This window comes from Lycium barbarum, chromosome 5, assembly GCF_019175385.1.
Source record: "Lycium barbarum isolate Lr01 chromosome 5, ASM1917538v2, whole genome shotgun sequence".
NCBI classification, from domain to species: domain Eukaryota; kingdom Viridiplantae; phylum Streptophyta; class Magnoliopsida; order Solanales; family Solanaceae; genus Lycium; species Lycium barbarum.
In genome coordinates this window covers 13,523,596-13,539,626 of record NC_083341.1, presented here as the reverse complement: position 1 = coordinate 13,539,626, position 16,031 = coordinate 13,523,596, and the positions used below count along the sequence as shown (strand labels likewise).

General features: G+C 31.5%; 2 protein-coding genes across 2 annotated transcripts; both read right to left on the bottom strand.

The window, feature by feature from the left end:
- Positions 1-2,148: 2,148 nt before the first annotated feature.
- On the bottom strand, positions 2,149-8,314 carry LOC132642307 (agamous-like MADS-box protein AGL66). The gene is made up of 12 exons (XM_060359544.1): positions 7,768-8,314; positions 6,719-6,772; positions 6,556-6,574; positions 6,116-6,174; positions 5,975-6,014; positions 5,805-5,866; positions 4,947-5,046; positions 4,813-4,860; positions 4,347-4,528; positions 4,101-4,251; positions 3,285-3,416; positions 2,149-2,469 (listed from the first exon to the last, which is right to left on the bottom strand). The coding sequence occupies exons 1-12, from the start codon at positions 7,950-7,952 to the stop codon at positions 2,293-2,295; spliced, it is 1,209 nt and encodes a 402-aa protein (XP_060215527.1). The 5' UTR covers positions 7,953-8,314; the 3' UTR covers positions 2,149-2,292.
- Positions 8,315-12,168: 3,854 nt separating this feature from the next.
- LOC132642306 (heavy metal-associated isoprenylated plant protein 23-like) lies at positions 12,169-14,066 on the bottom strand. Its single transcript, XM_060359543.1, has 2 exons — positions 13,693-14,066; positions 12,169-12,779 (listed from the first exon to the last, which is right to left on the bottom strand). Exons 1-2 carry the CDS (start codon positions 13,850-13,852, stop codon positions 12,478-12,480), a joined length of 462 nt encoding a protein of 153 aa, XP_060215526.1. The 5' UTR covers positions 13,853-14,066; the 3' UTR covers positions 12,169-12,477.
- Positions 14,067-16,031: the final 1,965 nt, after the last annotated feature.

Here is a 16,031-nt window from a genome sequence, read left to right as displayed (position 1 = left end):
CTTATATTGTCATCATGTTAGAGGGCCACCGTGCGCTTATTTAGTCTAAAGGATATGAATTGAGTTTGCCCTCGCTAGTTTCGTTTCCAGTTTCCTGCCGCCTGAATATCATTCATCTCGCATATTACCTTTTATTTAGGGTCTAGTATGCCCACTGTTTGGATTGAATAAACAACGTTTGCCCTTTGTTCGAACCTGTGCACACTAAATGTTGATTTTTTTTAGAGAGTTGATTGCTGCCCTATTCTTCCTTTTATTTGCTTATGTGGTTGTCCATTGCAAGTGTATTGTGGGATGTTCTATATTGTATAGGACCCTTATATCTCAATTAATATTTTGATAGGAAGGCGGGGTTAAAACTCTCCAATATTTGCCTTCTACACATCCTTATGAATGTGTATGTATGAGATACACATTGATTATACAAAGCATACACATAACCTTCGATCTTTCTGCATATATATTTTACACATTATTCATTGATCGTATAATAACTCCTTTCTTTTCGTTTTGTGCATGACCGATCGCATACGAGTCCGAGAGATTCGTTCTTCCTCCACATTCGGTTTGGGCTAAGGTCCAACGTGAACTATTCTTCTCCGAAGCCCAACAGAGGCCTAGATCCAGAAAAAGAGATTGTTGGGCCGAAGCCCAACAGCTACGCCCACAGCAGCCTCAAAAAATGGGCTGGGCCCATTTAATATTGATTTACTCTCTTTATTTTTATATATTTGATGTGTATTATGCAACTAACCTTTTATTTTGTTCTATCTTCTCGATTTAGATGGACTTTAGCGGATTAGCTCAATATAACGGGTAGTTATTTTTTAGGAAAATTAACTATTAACTCTGTAGGTTTTGTGCTCATTTCCTTTATTTTATTCTTCTTTGCGTCAAAACTATTTTAATACTTATAATATTTATTTTTAGAATAAGTGATTTTTTTTAAGATAGTATGACTACATAGTTTGAATCAAATCATGCTTTATTTTGCTACCTTAAAATCTCAAGCATCACTAATATATAAATATTAATCCAAGCATTTCTCATAAACATTCTTTAGATTAATCTGATTACGCATACGTCTTAGCCAAACATAGTTAGACAAAAGAGATGAAAGGAAACTCGCATTAACTATTTTCGTACTTTATTCGTACTCTTAAAATACAAAATGACTAATATTTCACCATTTGATTTTTCAAATATTTATCAAAATGCTGTATTAATTTACATTTTTTTGTCCACTCATATGTATCTTTGGCAAGCTTTATTTTTAAAAAATAATATCATTAGTTGAAATCTTAACAAACATTTATAAGTCGTATCACAAAATAGCATTAAAAGTACTTTTTGTATACAAATTATTATTTTTTACAAGTTCTATTTTAAATAGAATTCTTACATGTCTATTTATAACTTTAGCCATACTTACAAAGCTACTTTCTTTTTCTATAATACTGTATTTACATTTAGTCTAATTAATTTTAAGTCCGGTCGGTTAACCATTGTTAATGGGTCTTAAAGGATGCCTAATACCTTCCCTTTAGACTAATTGAACCCTTACCTAAAATCTTGAGTTTCGCAGACCTTAAACAGAGTTAACTTTAAACATAACTTTAATAAATTTCAGGTGTCCTAATTCACCATAAATAATTAGGTGGCGACTCCTTAAAAACAAACTAAAACAGGAATCTCCAATACGTCATACTCCTAATTTAACCTCCGGGGTTAAAATGGGGTGTGACAAGAAGTTAACTAGTTTAATTTGATGCACTATTCGCCAATTCTTTAAGAAGAATTAACCTAAATAGTCGTCCACCCAACCGCTTAAACGTAAATAGCTCGCATATATAATATATGTAGAATCCACATATAATGTGTATAGCTACCATATATAATCAGTATATATGTATACTGACTAGGAAAGTAAGCAATGAATTTAGCCTGCTATTTGCTATTCTTAACAATTTAGTAGTAAATTGTCTTGCATCCACAGTTGGATCTAAGGTTTTAAGTAAGAGGACATAGTATCATTACATTTAACTAATCTTTTGTAGTAACAAATAATATGAACTTAGTATAAACATTACACATTTTTAAGAAATTTCAACTCCATATATATGTATTTTCTTTTGTACAGCTCCATATGTATGTATATATGTATATTTTTGTATGTTTCCAACATATATATATGTATGATATATTTTTGTATGTTTCCAACATATATATATGTATGTATATATGTATATTTTTGTATGTTTCCAACATATATATATATATATATATATATAGTCAAACTGAATGCTGATGCTTGGATTTTTTCATTTTAGGCTGAAACCAAGAGATTTCACGATTCTCTTCTTCATTACTACAAGAAGATAATTGTTGCTGGCTAGAAGATGGTACCGCTTCAGCCTGTAGATATGGTGCCAATGGTCGTAGTGCTGAAGTTGGAGTTTCCATTTCAGCCTGCAGCCATAATAAACAACAAAATATATAATTGGTCTCTATCATAGAAAATAATGGGTTGATATAGAAAATAATGGGTTGATATACATACTTTTTTTTGTTATAATCTACATATACGCACTGTGTAGGGCCAATTTAAGGGAAACATTTTTTTTTTTTATTACTAAGACTTAAACCTGAAACCTTTAATTAAGGGTGGAAAGATTTGATCCATCCCACTACAACCGTTGATGACTAGCACATACTTTGTTTTTTGTCCTAATCTCAGGGGTTAGAGGTGCGCAAGGGGTTCATCCCAACTCCCTTAGCCGAAAAATTACATTAAATGTACAAGGTCAAAAGTATTTTTTATGTATCCCCTTGAATTTTTGTATGTTTACTTCCATATATTCTGAATTCTCTTAGTGAAATCCCAACTCAGTCACTGCCTAACCTCAGTAGGAATGTTTCATTCATTGGACTCTAATCAATGCGTGTCAGGGCAGATCTACAATACATGTTACGGTTCAGCAGAACCCAATAGCTTTGATTTAGACTTTGTATTTGTGCTAATTAGTTATTCACTTAATATGTATAAATAGTTCATTTCAAACAGATAAACTTACAATTCTGGAAATGCCGAATGGGTGGATGAAAGAAAGGGATTTTTTTTTTACCGTTTGGTGCACTCCATGTAAACTTGATGACACAAATTAAAAGTAATGTATACACAAGTTTACTACTAGCTCCCTCTATTTTAATTTGTATGACATAAGTTATTAATAAACATTATAGTTGTAAAAGAAAGCATAAAAGAAAAGAAAGTATCTAATTACCTTGGCAAAAGAGAATGAAGTTTGTAATGGAGTGATAGCTGGGAAGACCCTATTTGAACATTGTGATTGCCTAAAGTTTTCATCAGTTAGGGAGCTAAAACTTCCTTCTGCGCTTGTTTGGGACATTGCAGGCTGCCATAACAAACAAAAACTCACATTACTAATATATATTTAATTAATACTAGTCTCATAACTGCATAAGTACTTAGACAGAATGTGTCTATAAATCATATTATTAAGGGTAGAATTGAAAGTTTAAAGCTATACTGTTTTTAAAATGGAAAGGTATTATTCTTTTTTGGATCGATTAAGGAAAAGTGTCACATAAAATGGAATAGAGATATGTGTGACAATATTAACCCATGAAAACATGATCCGCCCAATTTTCTCGAGTTTGGACGGGTTAATGACCCACCTTTTTATTAACTCAGTTCATTTTAACCCGCCAAATTCAGCTCATCTTAAAAATTAGGCTGATTTAGGCTAGAATTGACCAATGAAAAAACTTTGCCAAAATATAATATTTTTTTTGTTTTGTAGGTTAGATATATGTAATAAAGGAAAGAAAGTAGTACTTGGTAATCAAACAAAGATGAAAAGATGAAATTAAAATTTGGTAAGAGTTGGGTAGGTGGGCTATGACCCATTATTTAGCCCATTTTGATCCAGTCCATCTCTGCCCAAATAACATTTAGACGAGTTAATGACCGAATTCAACTCATTCCTCCTAAATTCAACTCAATCCGCCTGTTTAACACCCCTAAAATAAAAGAATTCTGAAAATAAATGAGATGTATTATTGCTTCAAGAGCTCACATTGACAAATTTGAATGAAGTTTGTAAAGTCCTGGTTGGGTGTTGTGATTGCTGAGAATTAAAGGTTCCTTCTTTATGATAAGTGTCGCCACTTATACTTGTGGTTTGGGACATTGCATCATAAACAGTTGAGGATGGAATGTTCATAGAGCTGCATACAAGACATGAACTTAATTAATTATTTAACATATATAATTAATGATTAATTTTATCATTAAAACTGATAGGATAAATTAAGATCCAAACCTTTGAGAAAGAGAAGATGTTTCTGAGGCAGCATAGAAAGGACTATTATTGTTGTTCTCATGAGTATATTGGTAATTATAATCTTCAAGGTCTAGCCATAAGTCATAGGGGTGTTTCTCCAATGAGGGATTTGTTTCCTCAACTTGTGTGTTATCCATGTGTTGGAGGAGTGCATTTATTTGCTATAAAAAAACCCCAAATAAGAAATAATAACAATAATAATCCGTTAGCAGAACCAGTATATAGAATTAGTGGCAGAAACAAGAATTTATACGAGGGGATTAAAAAGAAACTACAAGATCATACTTAGGATTTGAACCCCTTATCGCAAGAAATAATTTGAACCCCCTTGTCAAAATATTACTAGAATTTTTCCTTGTGTCAATGAGATTCAATCATTTATATATATATATTACCAAAAAAAAAAAAACTCATTTTTCTCTTTTGTATATTTTTAAATGATTACCTCCATATTATCTTCATAACTTGATGTATGATTGCTCGAGAGTTGGTCCTGAAACGGAAAAAAGAAGAAGATTTTTTTAAGCAAAATCATAATCTTGGTTATTTGGGGAAAAATAAAAGTATGCATATCCATACCATTCTTTGTCTAACTTGGTTCAGGGCAACTTGAAGACGTTTTTCGCACAAATCAAGCTCATGGAGTGATGTAATTCTCTGTGTATCTGGTTCAAATATTCTTTAAATAAAGTCAAAATATGAGAAGAGAATAAATCAAATAACTATTCAAAGCATTAAGAAAAAGAAAAGAAACAAAATATCTTATCATATAAAGAGGATGAACAGAAATATATCTGCTAAATCAAAATTAGGTGCGAAGAACCAATCAAAATAATCTAGTGGATACATTAGAAATACAAAAACAAATATAATAATTAGATCAGAGAATATGATTATATTATAAGGTTTCAATTCACCAGACAAAGCAAACTCGAATTTAGGTAATATGAAATTATTAGGTCAAAAGCTCCATTAAGAGCAACAAAAGTCTGTACCAATTGACACAAAAGAGTAAATCCTCTTATCTTATAAGGCCACATTGTAGTAATATCGAATAATGTCAAACTATTAGCAAGAATACAAATACAAGTACATCTCCTTGTTCAGCTATTTGACTTATAGGCCGTTTGGCTAAGTTTTCAAAATCTGCTTATTTTGAAAAGTATTTTTCTAATCCGAATATTTTCAACAAGTACTTTCAAAGAAGAACATGTATGTTTGGCTAATCAATTAAAAAAATATTTGTCAATATTAGAGAAGTAATTTGTGTGGTTAAAGTTCCAAAAGTGCTTATGGAAAAACAATCACAGTACCTTAATCTCTAAAATAAGCACTTTAAAAAAAAAAATACACTTTTAAGCTTCCTAGAAATTTAGTCAAACAATTGCTATTAATTTGATTAACTCAAATGAGTATTTCTTTCATTTCTTTAATTACCTTAGTAATCCCTCAGCCTCGTCGAGTTTACAGTGTAAGCCATTGATTTCCTCTTGAATTTTCTGTAGAAAAAGAAACAGAGGCAATAATAAATCTTAAGTTTGATAATATAACAGTAAGATGTGAACTTGAAAAAAAAAAAAAAAAGAGAAAATAAATTAATTAAGCACCTTTGTCGTGTCATTTGCGTTGATGTATGCAGGATTTATCCTAATTAATTCAATAAAAGAATACTATGGTAAATAATAAACGAAAAGAATTGTTCCAAAAAAAAATAAAAAAATAAAATTAACACATGAAAGAAAACGAACCTTTCAATATCGCAGAATTTATCTTCAATTTCAATCTTCCTTAGGTTCCAAAGTAGAGACTGCATGGAGAGTGCATTAATGAAAGATGAATTGCCTTTTTTACCTCTTATTTTTAGAATAACAACATCTTTGGTTCCGAAGTTATTGATAAATTCTAATTTTAGTTCTCGTGGTATTTGACTTGACTAAGCACATTTAACCTTTAGTTACTTAAAATGTGCCCTTTTGATTCCTTTGTAAATATTCACAAATTTTCAATATTTATTAATTGTTCCACCATTTAATTAGTAATGTATTATGTAAAACTCGTATTGTTACTCCATGTTTGAGTGCAATATACTTCTAAATTAGTACCAATATAACATATTTCTTACATAAACAGATAACAAGCACACATTTTAATTAACTGAAAGTTAAATATAGAATCAAGTAAAGCTCACCTCTTTATTGCTGATATAGCTGCATTTGACCAAAGAAATTTTGTGTTATTAGATAGTCTAGTTATTAATAAAAACACATAAAAGTTAGGGGGAAAAATAACTTAACTAGAAAAGAAACAAAAGTGCTAAAAATAAAATAAAACCAAGCAGTGAAAAAACTTACAATCCTCTTTCACTATCGGGGAGACTGATGAGTTCCGAGAGAACATCTTCAATTCTGCATTGATAAAATTTTCTTATTAGGTCCCTGTAGAGGTAAGTGTAATCAAATTTGACTTTAAATTTTTGTTTTCTGAAATTTTCTAAGATTTTATAAATACAAATTATTTGGCTTAATAAAGACATATTATTATATAGTATAGAACATTACCAGTACAAAATTTGACCCTTCTCCTCAGAACATAATTCAAAGGGTCAATTAATATAGTAGTCATATACTCCCTCTATTTCAATATAATTGAATTTTTGAATCGTCGCACACCCATTAAGAAATCTAATTCATAGCATTAATGAAATAGTCGTTTGACTAAATTACCCTATGTCTTTTCCCAAACTTTTCTTAAAGATTGAAATAGTGAGTGTTGGGATATGGAAAAACTATTGAAAAGAAGGGTAACTTTGGAAAAATTTAATAACCTCTTGGACTTTGAACAATTCACTTATTTTGGACCAAAGAAAAGGTCTCAAAAATTCACTTATTTTGGTATGGAGGGAGTTCAAAGGAAGATGGGAAATTATATTTAGACAAAATATCAGTCACTATATTTGCTTCCCCTCGAATATGTCGCACATGTGGTCGCCCGAAGTATAATGATTTGCATATGTTATTTCCTATGTTGCGCGAACTCTTCAAAAATGCTGCTACACACGTATCGGATTCTCCAAAATTGTACGAATTTTGGAGATTCCAACACGCAAGACGGGATTTTTGAATAGTCCGAAAAAAAAAACATAAGTTTTTCTATATAATTATAAAATCTCTAATATTTTATTTCATTGAACAAATCAATCTTCATTTAATTTCAATTTTGGAAACAAATTTAATTGATTTGAATAATCAACAACACGATAGAAATAGAGATTTGAGATAGTTTTTTTTTTTTTTTTTGGACTGGCTTATTATGCATCGAATTTAATCCACAACATGTGTTTTTTGGGATTTCATCTATTACAAAGATTATATTTATTGATGGCAAGAGTTTAATTCATCACCTTCTTTTACGTGAATAATGTGTGAGACGACCAGAAGGAGAAAACATGATGATTGCAACATCCACATCACATAAAACTGATAATTCATAAACTTTTTTGAGGATTCCATTTCTTCTCTTGCTAAATGTAACTTGTCTGTTTGTCAAACTCTCAATCTTCAACAATGGCAACTTACTTCGTCCCATAATTTTATAATCTTTCTATAATTTAGAAAGATATATATATATATATATATATATATATATATATATATATATATATATATATATATATATATATATATATATATATATATATATAAATATATGAACGTAATAAATAATCAATTAAAAAATGAAAGTTTCATATTTTGGATTGATGTAGAAACACAATTCGAAAATATTTTGCGTTCATTCTGTTGTCAGAAACGATCCATTCCATTCCATTAATTAAAAACCTCGGCAAATTGAAATACGAAGTCTTTATATATGATGAATGGAATGGAATGTAATGAAAAATATCAAGGAAGATTTTAGGGATGGAGAAATGAACCTGATGAGATTTTACATTTGTGTTTTTGGGGTAATGAAGATATTGATTCTCATGGTTTTTAAAGATGAAGAGGAGAAGGAGAAAAATGACAAGTTGATAAGGTTAGTGGTGGGGATAATTGATTCTGTCCTAAAAGAAAGGGGAAGTTGGGGTTCATGGAATATACTTCAATGATCCAATAAATTTACTTGAATTTTTTATTATGTTAATGATAACTTAATGTGGGATTTATAAATAATAATAATAATAATAATAATAATAATAATAATAATAATAAGTACAAAACTTATTGGTGTTAACTAATACTCAAACCAAACACAACATACATTTAATTCTAAGTTTTATATCGGAATTAGCCAAAGGCTTAATGTTATGGATGTTCCTTGATGATAAACAGTGTTCTTTTAAGCTTATTGTGGGTCTGCTAACAACAACAGAACTTATAGAGCGATCACCAAAAGAGTTGCTACAAGTTAAGATTCACTAGGAAATAAAATCAAATCTGACGAACTAAAAATGTCTTTTCTTTTGGGTATTAATGGAAAGAAAAATCAGAGATAGGAGTAGAGAGCAATTTTGCATTTTTGAAGAGAATACAACAATCATTTTTTCCCCTTTTCATATAGAAGAGAAATTTCACCCCACTCTCATACACGTTTAGTTTGGAGGTAGTTTTGGTGGGTGTGATAATTTTTGTTAATTGGAATAATTGCTCTCACTTAGAGGAGCGGATGTAGCTTGATGTTATCATGTTCATCTGAATTCAATATCTTCGATGCAGAACACAAATTTATGCGTAAAGATTCAGTATAAATGTAACAAATAGTAGATATGAACCCATAACTCTAAGAATATAATTGGTTCAATGCTAAAAATCTTAAAGATTCACTGGATCCACCTCTTCCTCTTTATCGGGTTGGGTTAGCCCACATGGGCTACCCAAAAACCAACACTTATCTTTGGCTCCTACTGAGAATGTTTTTAATGGTTAACTTATCTATATAATATGCACTTAAAAACACGCTCGTAAATTTTTTTTCAAAATTTTGAATTAGCAGTATTTAATAAAAACATTTTATCAGGTGCTCAATCAGAACTTATCATAGTTCGAATGTCTAAGTAAAATTTACCGACATGTTTAAGGGATTGTCGATTTATTCAGTATTTTTAATTTACACTTCCAAATTATCATAGTAAACTGTAAAAAATCAGTTAGCACCATTCCGTATGCCTCTTTTGCAATGTCACTATCTTCAGGAAATTACGCGCTTGATGTCGTAGCTCAAACAATACATATGCAATTATGCATCAGAGTTAGTAAAATGAAGTTCTCGTGCTGTATAAACTTAAGTTGTGCACACTGACCCACATGTAGTTTTTTTGTACTATCAACATAAATTAATATTTTAACACGTGATAGTCAAATTAATTGCCAATTCTACCAAATTATTACTTAGTGTTAATCTTATAGATTAGCTGAATTACTTCATATGTGATCTGATCTTATAATATTTCATCACATTGTATTACTAGGCTCATATATATACATGACCTCGTATGTGTACGAATATGCCTCAAACAAAATTACAACGTTTGTACTTCTCGTAAGCTTAATTTGCTGATGTATGTGTAGATCCTCTTCATGTGATCACTTGGCTATTAGTCCAAATTAATGCATCCTAAGGCGTCAACTTATGCAAATTGTTTTGGTCTTTTCCAAGAAATAAACAAACTGATTGAAAGAATAAGTGAAGGTACATGCATTCCCCATCTAGTCCTACATATGCCTCAATTATTTTAGAAGTCATTTGATACTCGTCATATATATGTAGTCACGATAGTTGTATCTAACATTTGATTTAATTAAGGATTAGATGTGGGATTGAATATTTAGACAAAGTATTCTTGATCTTAATGTTTCAAATTAACTTATAATTGTACCAGAGGAGAAAAGTGGTTGTCAAAAGAGAAGGGGCTTTGTTGTCACTTATGATTGACTCAAGAGGTGCGGTTTGCTCAAGATCATGAAGAGACAGATGATCCAAGCACCAACGATTGTGGGACTCAACATTCCCCTCCCTCACACCTAAAATTTGACATCCGATATAAGATGGGGCCCAACATCAGGTAAATCATGAACAGATGGCCCTAATATCATGATAAAAACGGACTTTGAGGTTAATGCAATGTCAAAAGCTAGTTCAAGATGTGATGAGTGTCCAAGACCATAAAATTAAAGAAACAAATGATCCAACACCCAACCAAAAACCCCTCCCTCAGGGTGACGTTGGACATCTGAAGAGTGAACAATATAGGATAGGGCCCAACTAAGGTGAAGCCATAGTGGTAGTTAATTACACTTACGAGTTCGACACAACTAGTAGCTTTGGTTCAAATTCTCTAGTTGTGTTAAAATTCATTTAATGTGTACAATAATCTAACGAGAAACCACTAAGCAAAACAAACTGTGGTCAAGAATTCATAAATAAAAGTCTTAGCTCCATTTCTGTGGCCCAACATCGGGTAAATCGTGAATGAACTAACCCTGATATCATGATAAAAAATGAACCTCACGCCTAACTCAACTCCATAAGTTTATTCAAGTGGTAAGAATATTGATCAAGACCATATAAAAACACGAATGATCCCGGCCCCAACCCATGTGAGATTCAACAAGGATGAACCATCATGGTACTATTTTCTTAAGACAGAAGATCAGGGACAGCTGAAAATTAGAACTTGAGAGACAACTGAAAGAAAAAACTTCAATCATACATGAGAGAGATTGGCATATATAATTGATCTGAAATAAGCAGGGTACAATCAATATATAATGGTTATTAACTGAGAGATCTATGAGGGGAAATTATTGGTTCTTTATACAACATCAATCAGATGTCATTTCGTGAGTAAATGCTGAAGAAACATTTCTGGGACAAACAGTCGTATATTAATTACTACAAGGATATATCCCTACGTTTCACTTTATTGGACTAGGCTCATTCTTTCACTTTATAATCCTTTTTCATACTGAGTTTAAAATCAAGAAAAGCTTTAGCTATTGCATTTGATGATTAGTTTAAGAACAACTTCGTAAATTAAAATTTGGTAACACAGTTGAATGGATTAAATTGTGTAACTCACTACTTAGTAAATTTTGATTCAATTCATCTCAATCCAAGTAATTTTTTTACGAGTTGACAATATGTTCATTTATCATCCCTTGCTATTTTAACCCCCGCCCACCCAGTTGACACCCTTACTCTCAACGAGCAACTCTGCTTGAGAGAATGTCACAGTTGTATACAACGTGAGAGGAAAATCGATACATTCATGTACCAGATGCAAAAGAGAAAAATTCAAAACAACAGTAGTACGGTTCTATTTACAATGCATGATTACGTGCAAATTGACACGAAGACCATATGCTAATAACACCCCTTACAAAATTTTAAAGTGCATGCAATGGCTGCGTACAAACTGACACATATATCATAGACTAATAACATTCCCCATAGAATCTTATAGTGTGTGGCTACGTGCAAATTGATCCGGAGACAAGTAAATCTCTAACAAAATTTTATAGTATGTGGCTGCGCGTGCACACTGATACGGACACAAGATAGGTGCATGATCACGCGAATTATTTTTGTATGAGTTTAGAAGTTATATGTCAGAACCATAACATTTCGCGATTATTGGTAATTGATTTTGATTCTCTATTAAGTAACAATGTGGAACTATAAACATGGTTAAAACAAACTGTTTGAAGTCTAGACACAACATGGTACTCAAAGTAAAAATCCTGTTACAAATAATGAAGAAACTAGTAGATTCAGATATGAAGTAATTCAAATAAACCAAATTTGATATATGAATATTCGGTTTGATACCCTGCTACTAATTCTTACAGAATTTTATAGTGCATGGTTGTGTATAAACTGACACAAACACCATATACTAATAATACCCCTTACAAAATTTATAGTGCGTGGTTGCGTACAAACTGACACAAACACCATGTACTAATAACACCCCTTACAAAAATTTATAGTGCATGACGGCGTCTAAACTGACATGAACACCGCCCTTACAAATTTTATAGTGCATGACTGTGTCTAGACTGACATGAACACCACCATTATGAAAAAAAATCCGCATCAATATTTGTTGATTTAATTACATGATGGAGCAAGCATTAGGGTTGTCATCACTGAACATGGTAACATATGCAGGATCCACAAATGTTGAAACTGTTCCCGTGGTTGGGTTCTGATCCACCCTTCTAACATAACCAGGAGGAGCCTTCTTGTCATAAGCAGCAGCAGCATAGGGTTGAGCCACCAAATTGTAGGGAACATAGGGCCAAATCTCAACCTTCTTTCCTGTTGATTTTGCCTTCTTTAGCACCTTGTTTGCTTCCATATATCCTGTTACTGTCACCTTTTGCTGTTTCCTGTTTATCTCCACTGATGTAACTCCTGCAAACATTAAAGATCATGATTCAACTCAGTGTAATTTAATCTATGACATTAGGTTAGTTAACATTTTTATCAGGACAAATTACTCCACCGCCCTACTTTATCTGACACGCTTCTGAGCACGACAGGCAAACTATCTAATTTTTTTGTATGAATTCAAACATTGAACTATCTAATTTTCGGTATGAAGTCAGACATTGAACTCTCAGGCTTTTCAATGTCCGTCCTACTTTATCTAATACGCTTCTGAGTACGAAAGACAAACTATCTAATTTTCGGTATGAATTCGAACATAGAACTTTCAACCTTAATTTTTTAAACAGGTTTACATGTTTACGAAATACTAGAAACATAAGTCACAATAATTAACAATACAAAATATTTAAAAGTCATATGAAAAAATTGAAATCAAAGAAAACTTATTTGACTCTCCAAATAGTCACAGAGAGACTGAGAGCACTACTTATCATATATCACATGTAATTACCTTATGAGAGCACTACTTATCATATATCACATGTAATTACCTTATAAGTGATCAAATTAAGTAGATATTTTAAAACCAGGCATATAGCTTAAACTCAATAAAGGAAATAAAATATATGATAAACTTTTATCGAAGTTGCCTAATATAGCGGCTTGAACGAGAGGAGAAATTCAACTCCTACATGTACATGCCAATGTTGTAAAGAAGATAAACCCCTAATGGCATGGGAGAGTTAGACGAATTAATTAAATCCCTATAGTCGGAAAATTAATTACATTGTATATATAGATAAAAAAATATATATATGTATATTTATTCTAACTTGTTGAACTCCCATATTAATTTTTTTTTTTGGATCCGCTTAATGCAGGAAAAGAACCAAAAAATCAACTAGTATAACATGCAAATGCTGTTTAATTTACTTACCACTTAATGATGACAAAGCTTTCTTGACTTTAAGCTCACATCCATCACAATCCATTCTGACTTTGAGCTCCACTGTCTGAAACTGTTTCTTCTTCTTATTGGATTTATGACCACTGCTCATCATATCTGAAATATACTCCAAAGTTCCTCCAAGACCCATATTTTCTTTTTGGTACTTTAGTTTATTATCTCCTTATTATTTATGCTTAAAACAAATTTCTAGCGAAAACACCAAGAGAAGGTTTTAAGGAGAACCAACTAAGAGAATGAGGTGTTATGAGTTAACTTATACTCAAAGCTAGCTTTCAATGAGAGACTTAGCAAGAAATTAAACTTCTCTATATAGTATAATGAACTCTCTCCTAGTTTTTTTCTTTTTGCCTCCTATATGATTTGTTTTCTTTACGCAGGTCTACTTCTTATATAGGCATTTTTGTTTTCAAACGCTGGGTATAAAAGGTATAGGAGGCCCCAAAACATGAGCTTGATAGTCTAAGGAGCTCATATTAGCTCATGCAAGCATTAATTTATATTTTATTCTTTTAAAGTAAATATGTATCTTACTTTTGATTTGGAAAAGAAAAAACGCGCAGTATCGTAAAAGAATAATGAGATACTATATTATAATGGTATCTTATTAATTTTATTTTATATGACATTATTATTATTTGGGAAATTAAATATCTTTATCATTAATCATAATTTCTTCCAAAAATTTGAAATATATTTAATTATCAAAGTTGTAATTTATTAGACTTCGTATCTAGCTTCTGATTATGTAAACATTTATAGTAAAATAATACTTATGAAATTAATATTTGACTGGAGAGAAAATAGTAGATTTGACTCTTATACTCTAATTTTTTTTTGTTCTTTTTGTATCGGAGCCAGTAATTAATATTTTTTCATGAGTGTTAAAATATTTATACTAAGAATTAAATTTTATCCTGTCAAATTATGTTGTATAACTTGAAAAGGAGGGACTACGAACTAGTTAATGGGGAAGAAATGAAAGGAGGTAATTTAAAATTTGACTAGGTAAAAGAAAAGGAAAAGGACAAATGCCCATGAAAAATGAATCTGATGAATTGTTACAACAAAATGTGGGCCAAAGTCTATGATTAAATAGGCAAACAACCAATAATAGAAAGAGTAGCCTCCACGTTTCGAGTTTTCACTGGACGTCATATAGCAGTTAGAATTTGATTTTTGATTTATTTTAGATAAATTTCTATCTACCTTTTTCTAATTTAATGAAATTATACACGCTTCCCCATATAAATTTTAACTTGATTAATTAGTTTCTGAATTTAACTAGTTGGTCAATTATATTGGATTTAATATGAGTACAAAAAAATCCGTCATAGTTTGCTTTTTGGATTCAATTTTGGTCATACAATATGAAATAATGGATTGAATATGATAATTTTTATGAATCTCATTAATCCGCTGAAAATCAACCTTAGTAAGTGGTAATCCATAAGAAATTAGATAAGAGTTTTCACTCGCAGGAAAAGATTGTTAATTTTCTAAGGGTTCTTTCCCTGTCCGCGCGTCAGAAGTGCCTAAGCTGCCGGTGTCGGGGGTTTCTTGCTCTTGGTCAGCCTCCCCTAAGGGGGGGCCCGGGCTGCGGAGGGTTCTGGGGCGAAATCAACTTTGTTATCTAATTAATGACAATGCCTGACGCCAACTCACTCTTAGAGTCAAAGCTTTAGTTGGCGCAATCCTATCTAGAACTCAATGTTCTTCATACCGACGAGGGGCCAACATCCCCGTCTCGATCTTCATCCATTCTTCTATTTCTCGAAGAGGGCGAGTCTTCGTCATCTTGAGGTTCGTGCGATTGGTGAGAGGAAATTATGTAAACCATGTTAGAATCATAATAAAAGAAGTACAATAAACAAAGTATATATAAAAGAAGTACAATAAACAAAGTATATATAAAAGAAGTACAATAAACAAAGTAATATACTGTGCTTGAAGAAACACCATCTATTCTAGACATTGGAAAATCATCAATACAATAGCTCCCCCCACCGCCCACACACACCCCCCACCCACCACCCCCTTGTTTTTTGGATTAATAACTAGAATAATTTATGTATGTAATAGAAGTTGTTGATTTTTCTCCTTCACTTTCCAATATTGAAACCATGTACGCGTTTGGCATTTGCCATATGATCATGAGCTGGACGAAAGCTGGGCTATTATTTTATTACTTTATTTATTTTTAGTAAAGAACACCTTACATTATTCTAAAAGTCGAAGCTTCTTAACTCCCTCAGTTGTTTTAAATTAATCCAAATCTTCTTTTTCAAAATTGAATTTCCCAAATTTAT

Bases quoted from the DNA above. Each gene is read 5' to 3' on its own strand.
- LOC132642307 (XM_060359544.1), bottom strand. From the start codon at position 7,952: ATGGGACGAAGTAAGTTGCCATTGTTGAAGATTGAGAGTTTGACAAAC. The intron at 4,861-4,946 runs GTATGGATATGC...TTTCCGTTTCAG, and splicing joins ACCAAGTTAGACAAAGAATG to GACCAACTCTCGAGCAATCA. The intron at 2,470-3,284 runs GTAATTAGATAC...TTATGGCTGCAG, and splicing joins CTTCATTCTCTTTTGCCAAG to GCTGAAATGGAAACTCCAAC.
- LOC132642306 (XM_060359543.1), bottom strand. From the start codon at position 13,852: ATGGGTCTTGGAGGAACTTTGGAGTATATTTCAGATATGATGAGCAGT. The intron at 12,780-13,692 runs GTAAGTAAATTA...TAATGTTTGCAG, and splicing joins AGCTTTGTCATCATTAAGTG to GAGTTACATCAGTGGAGATA.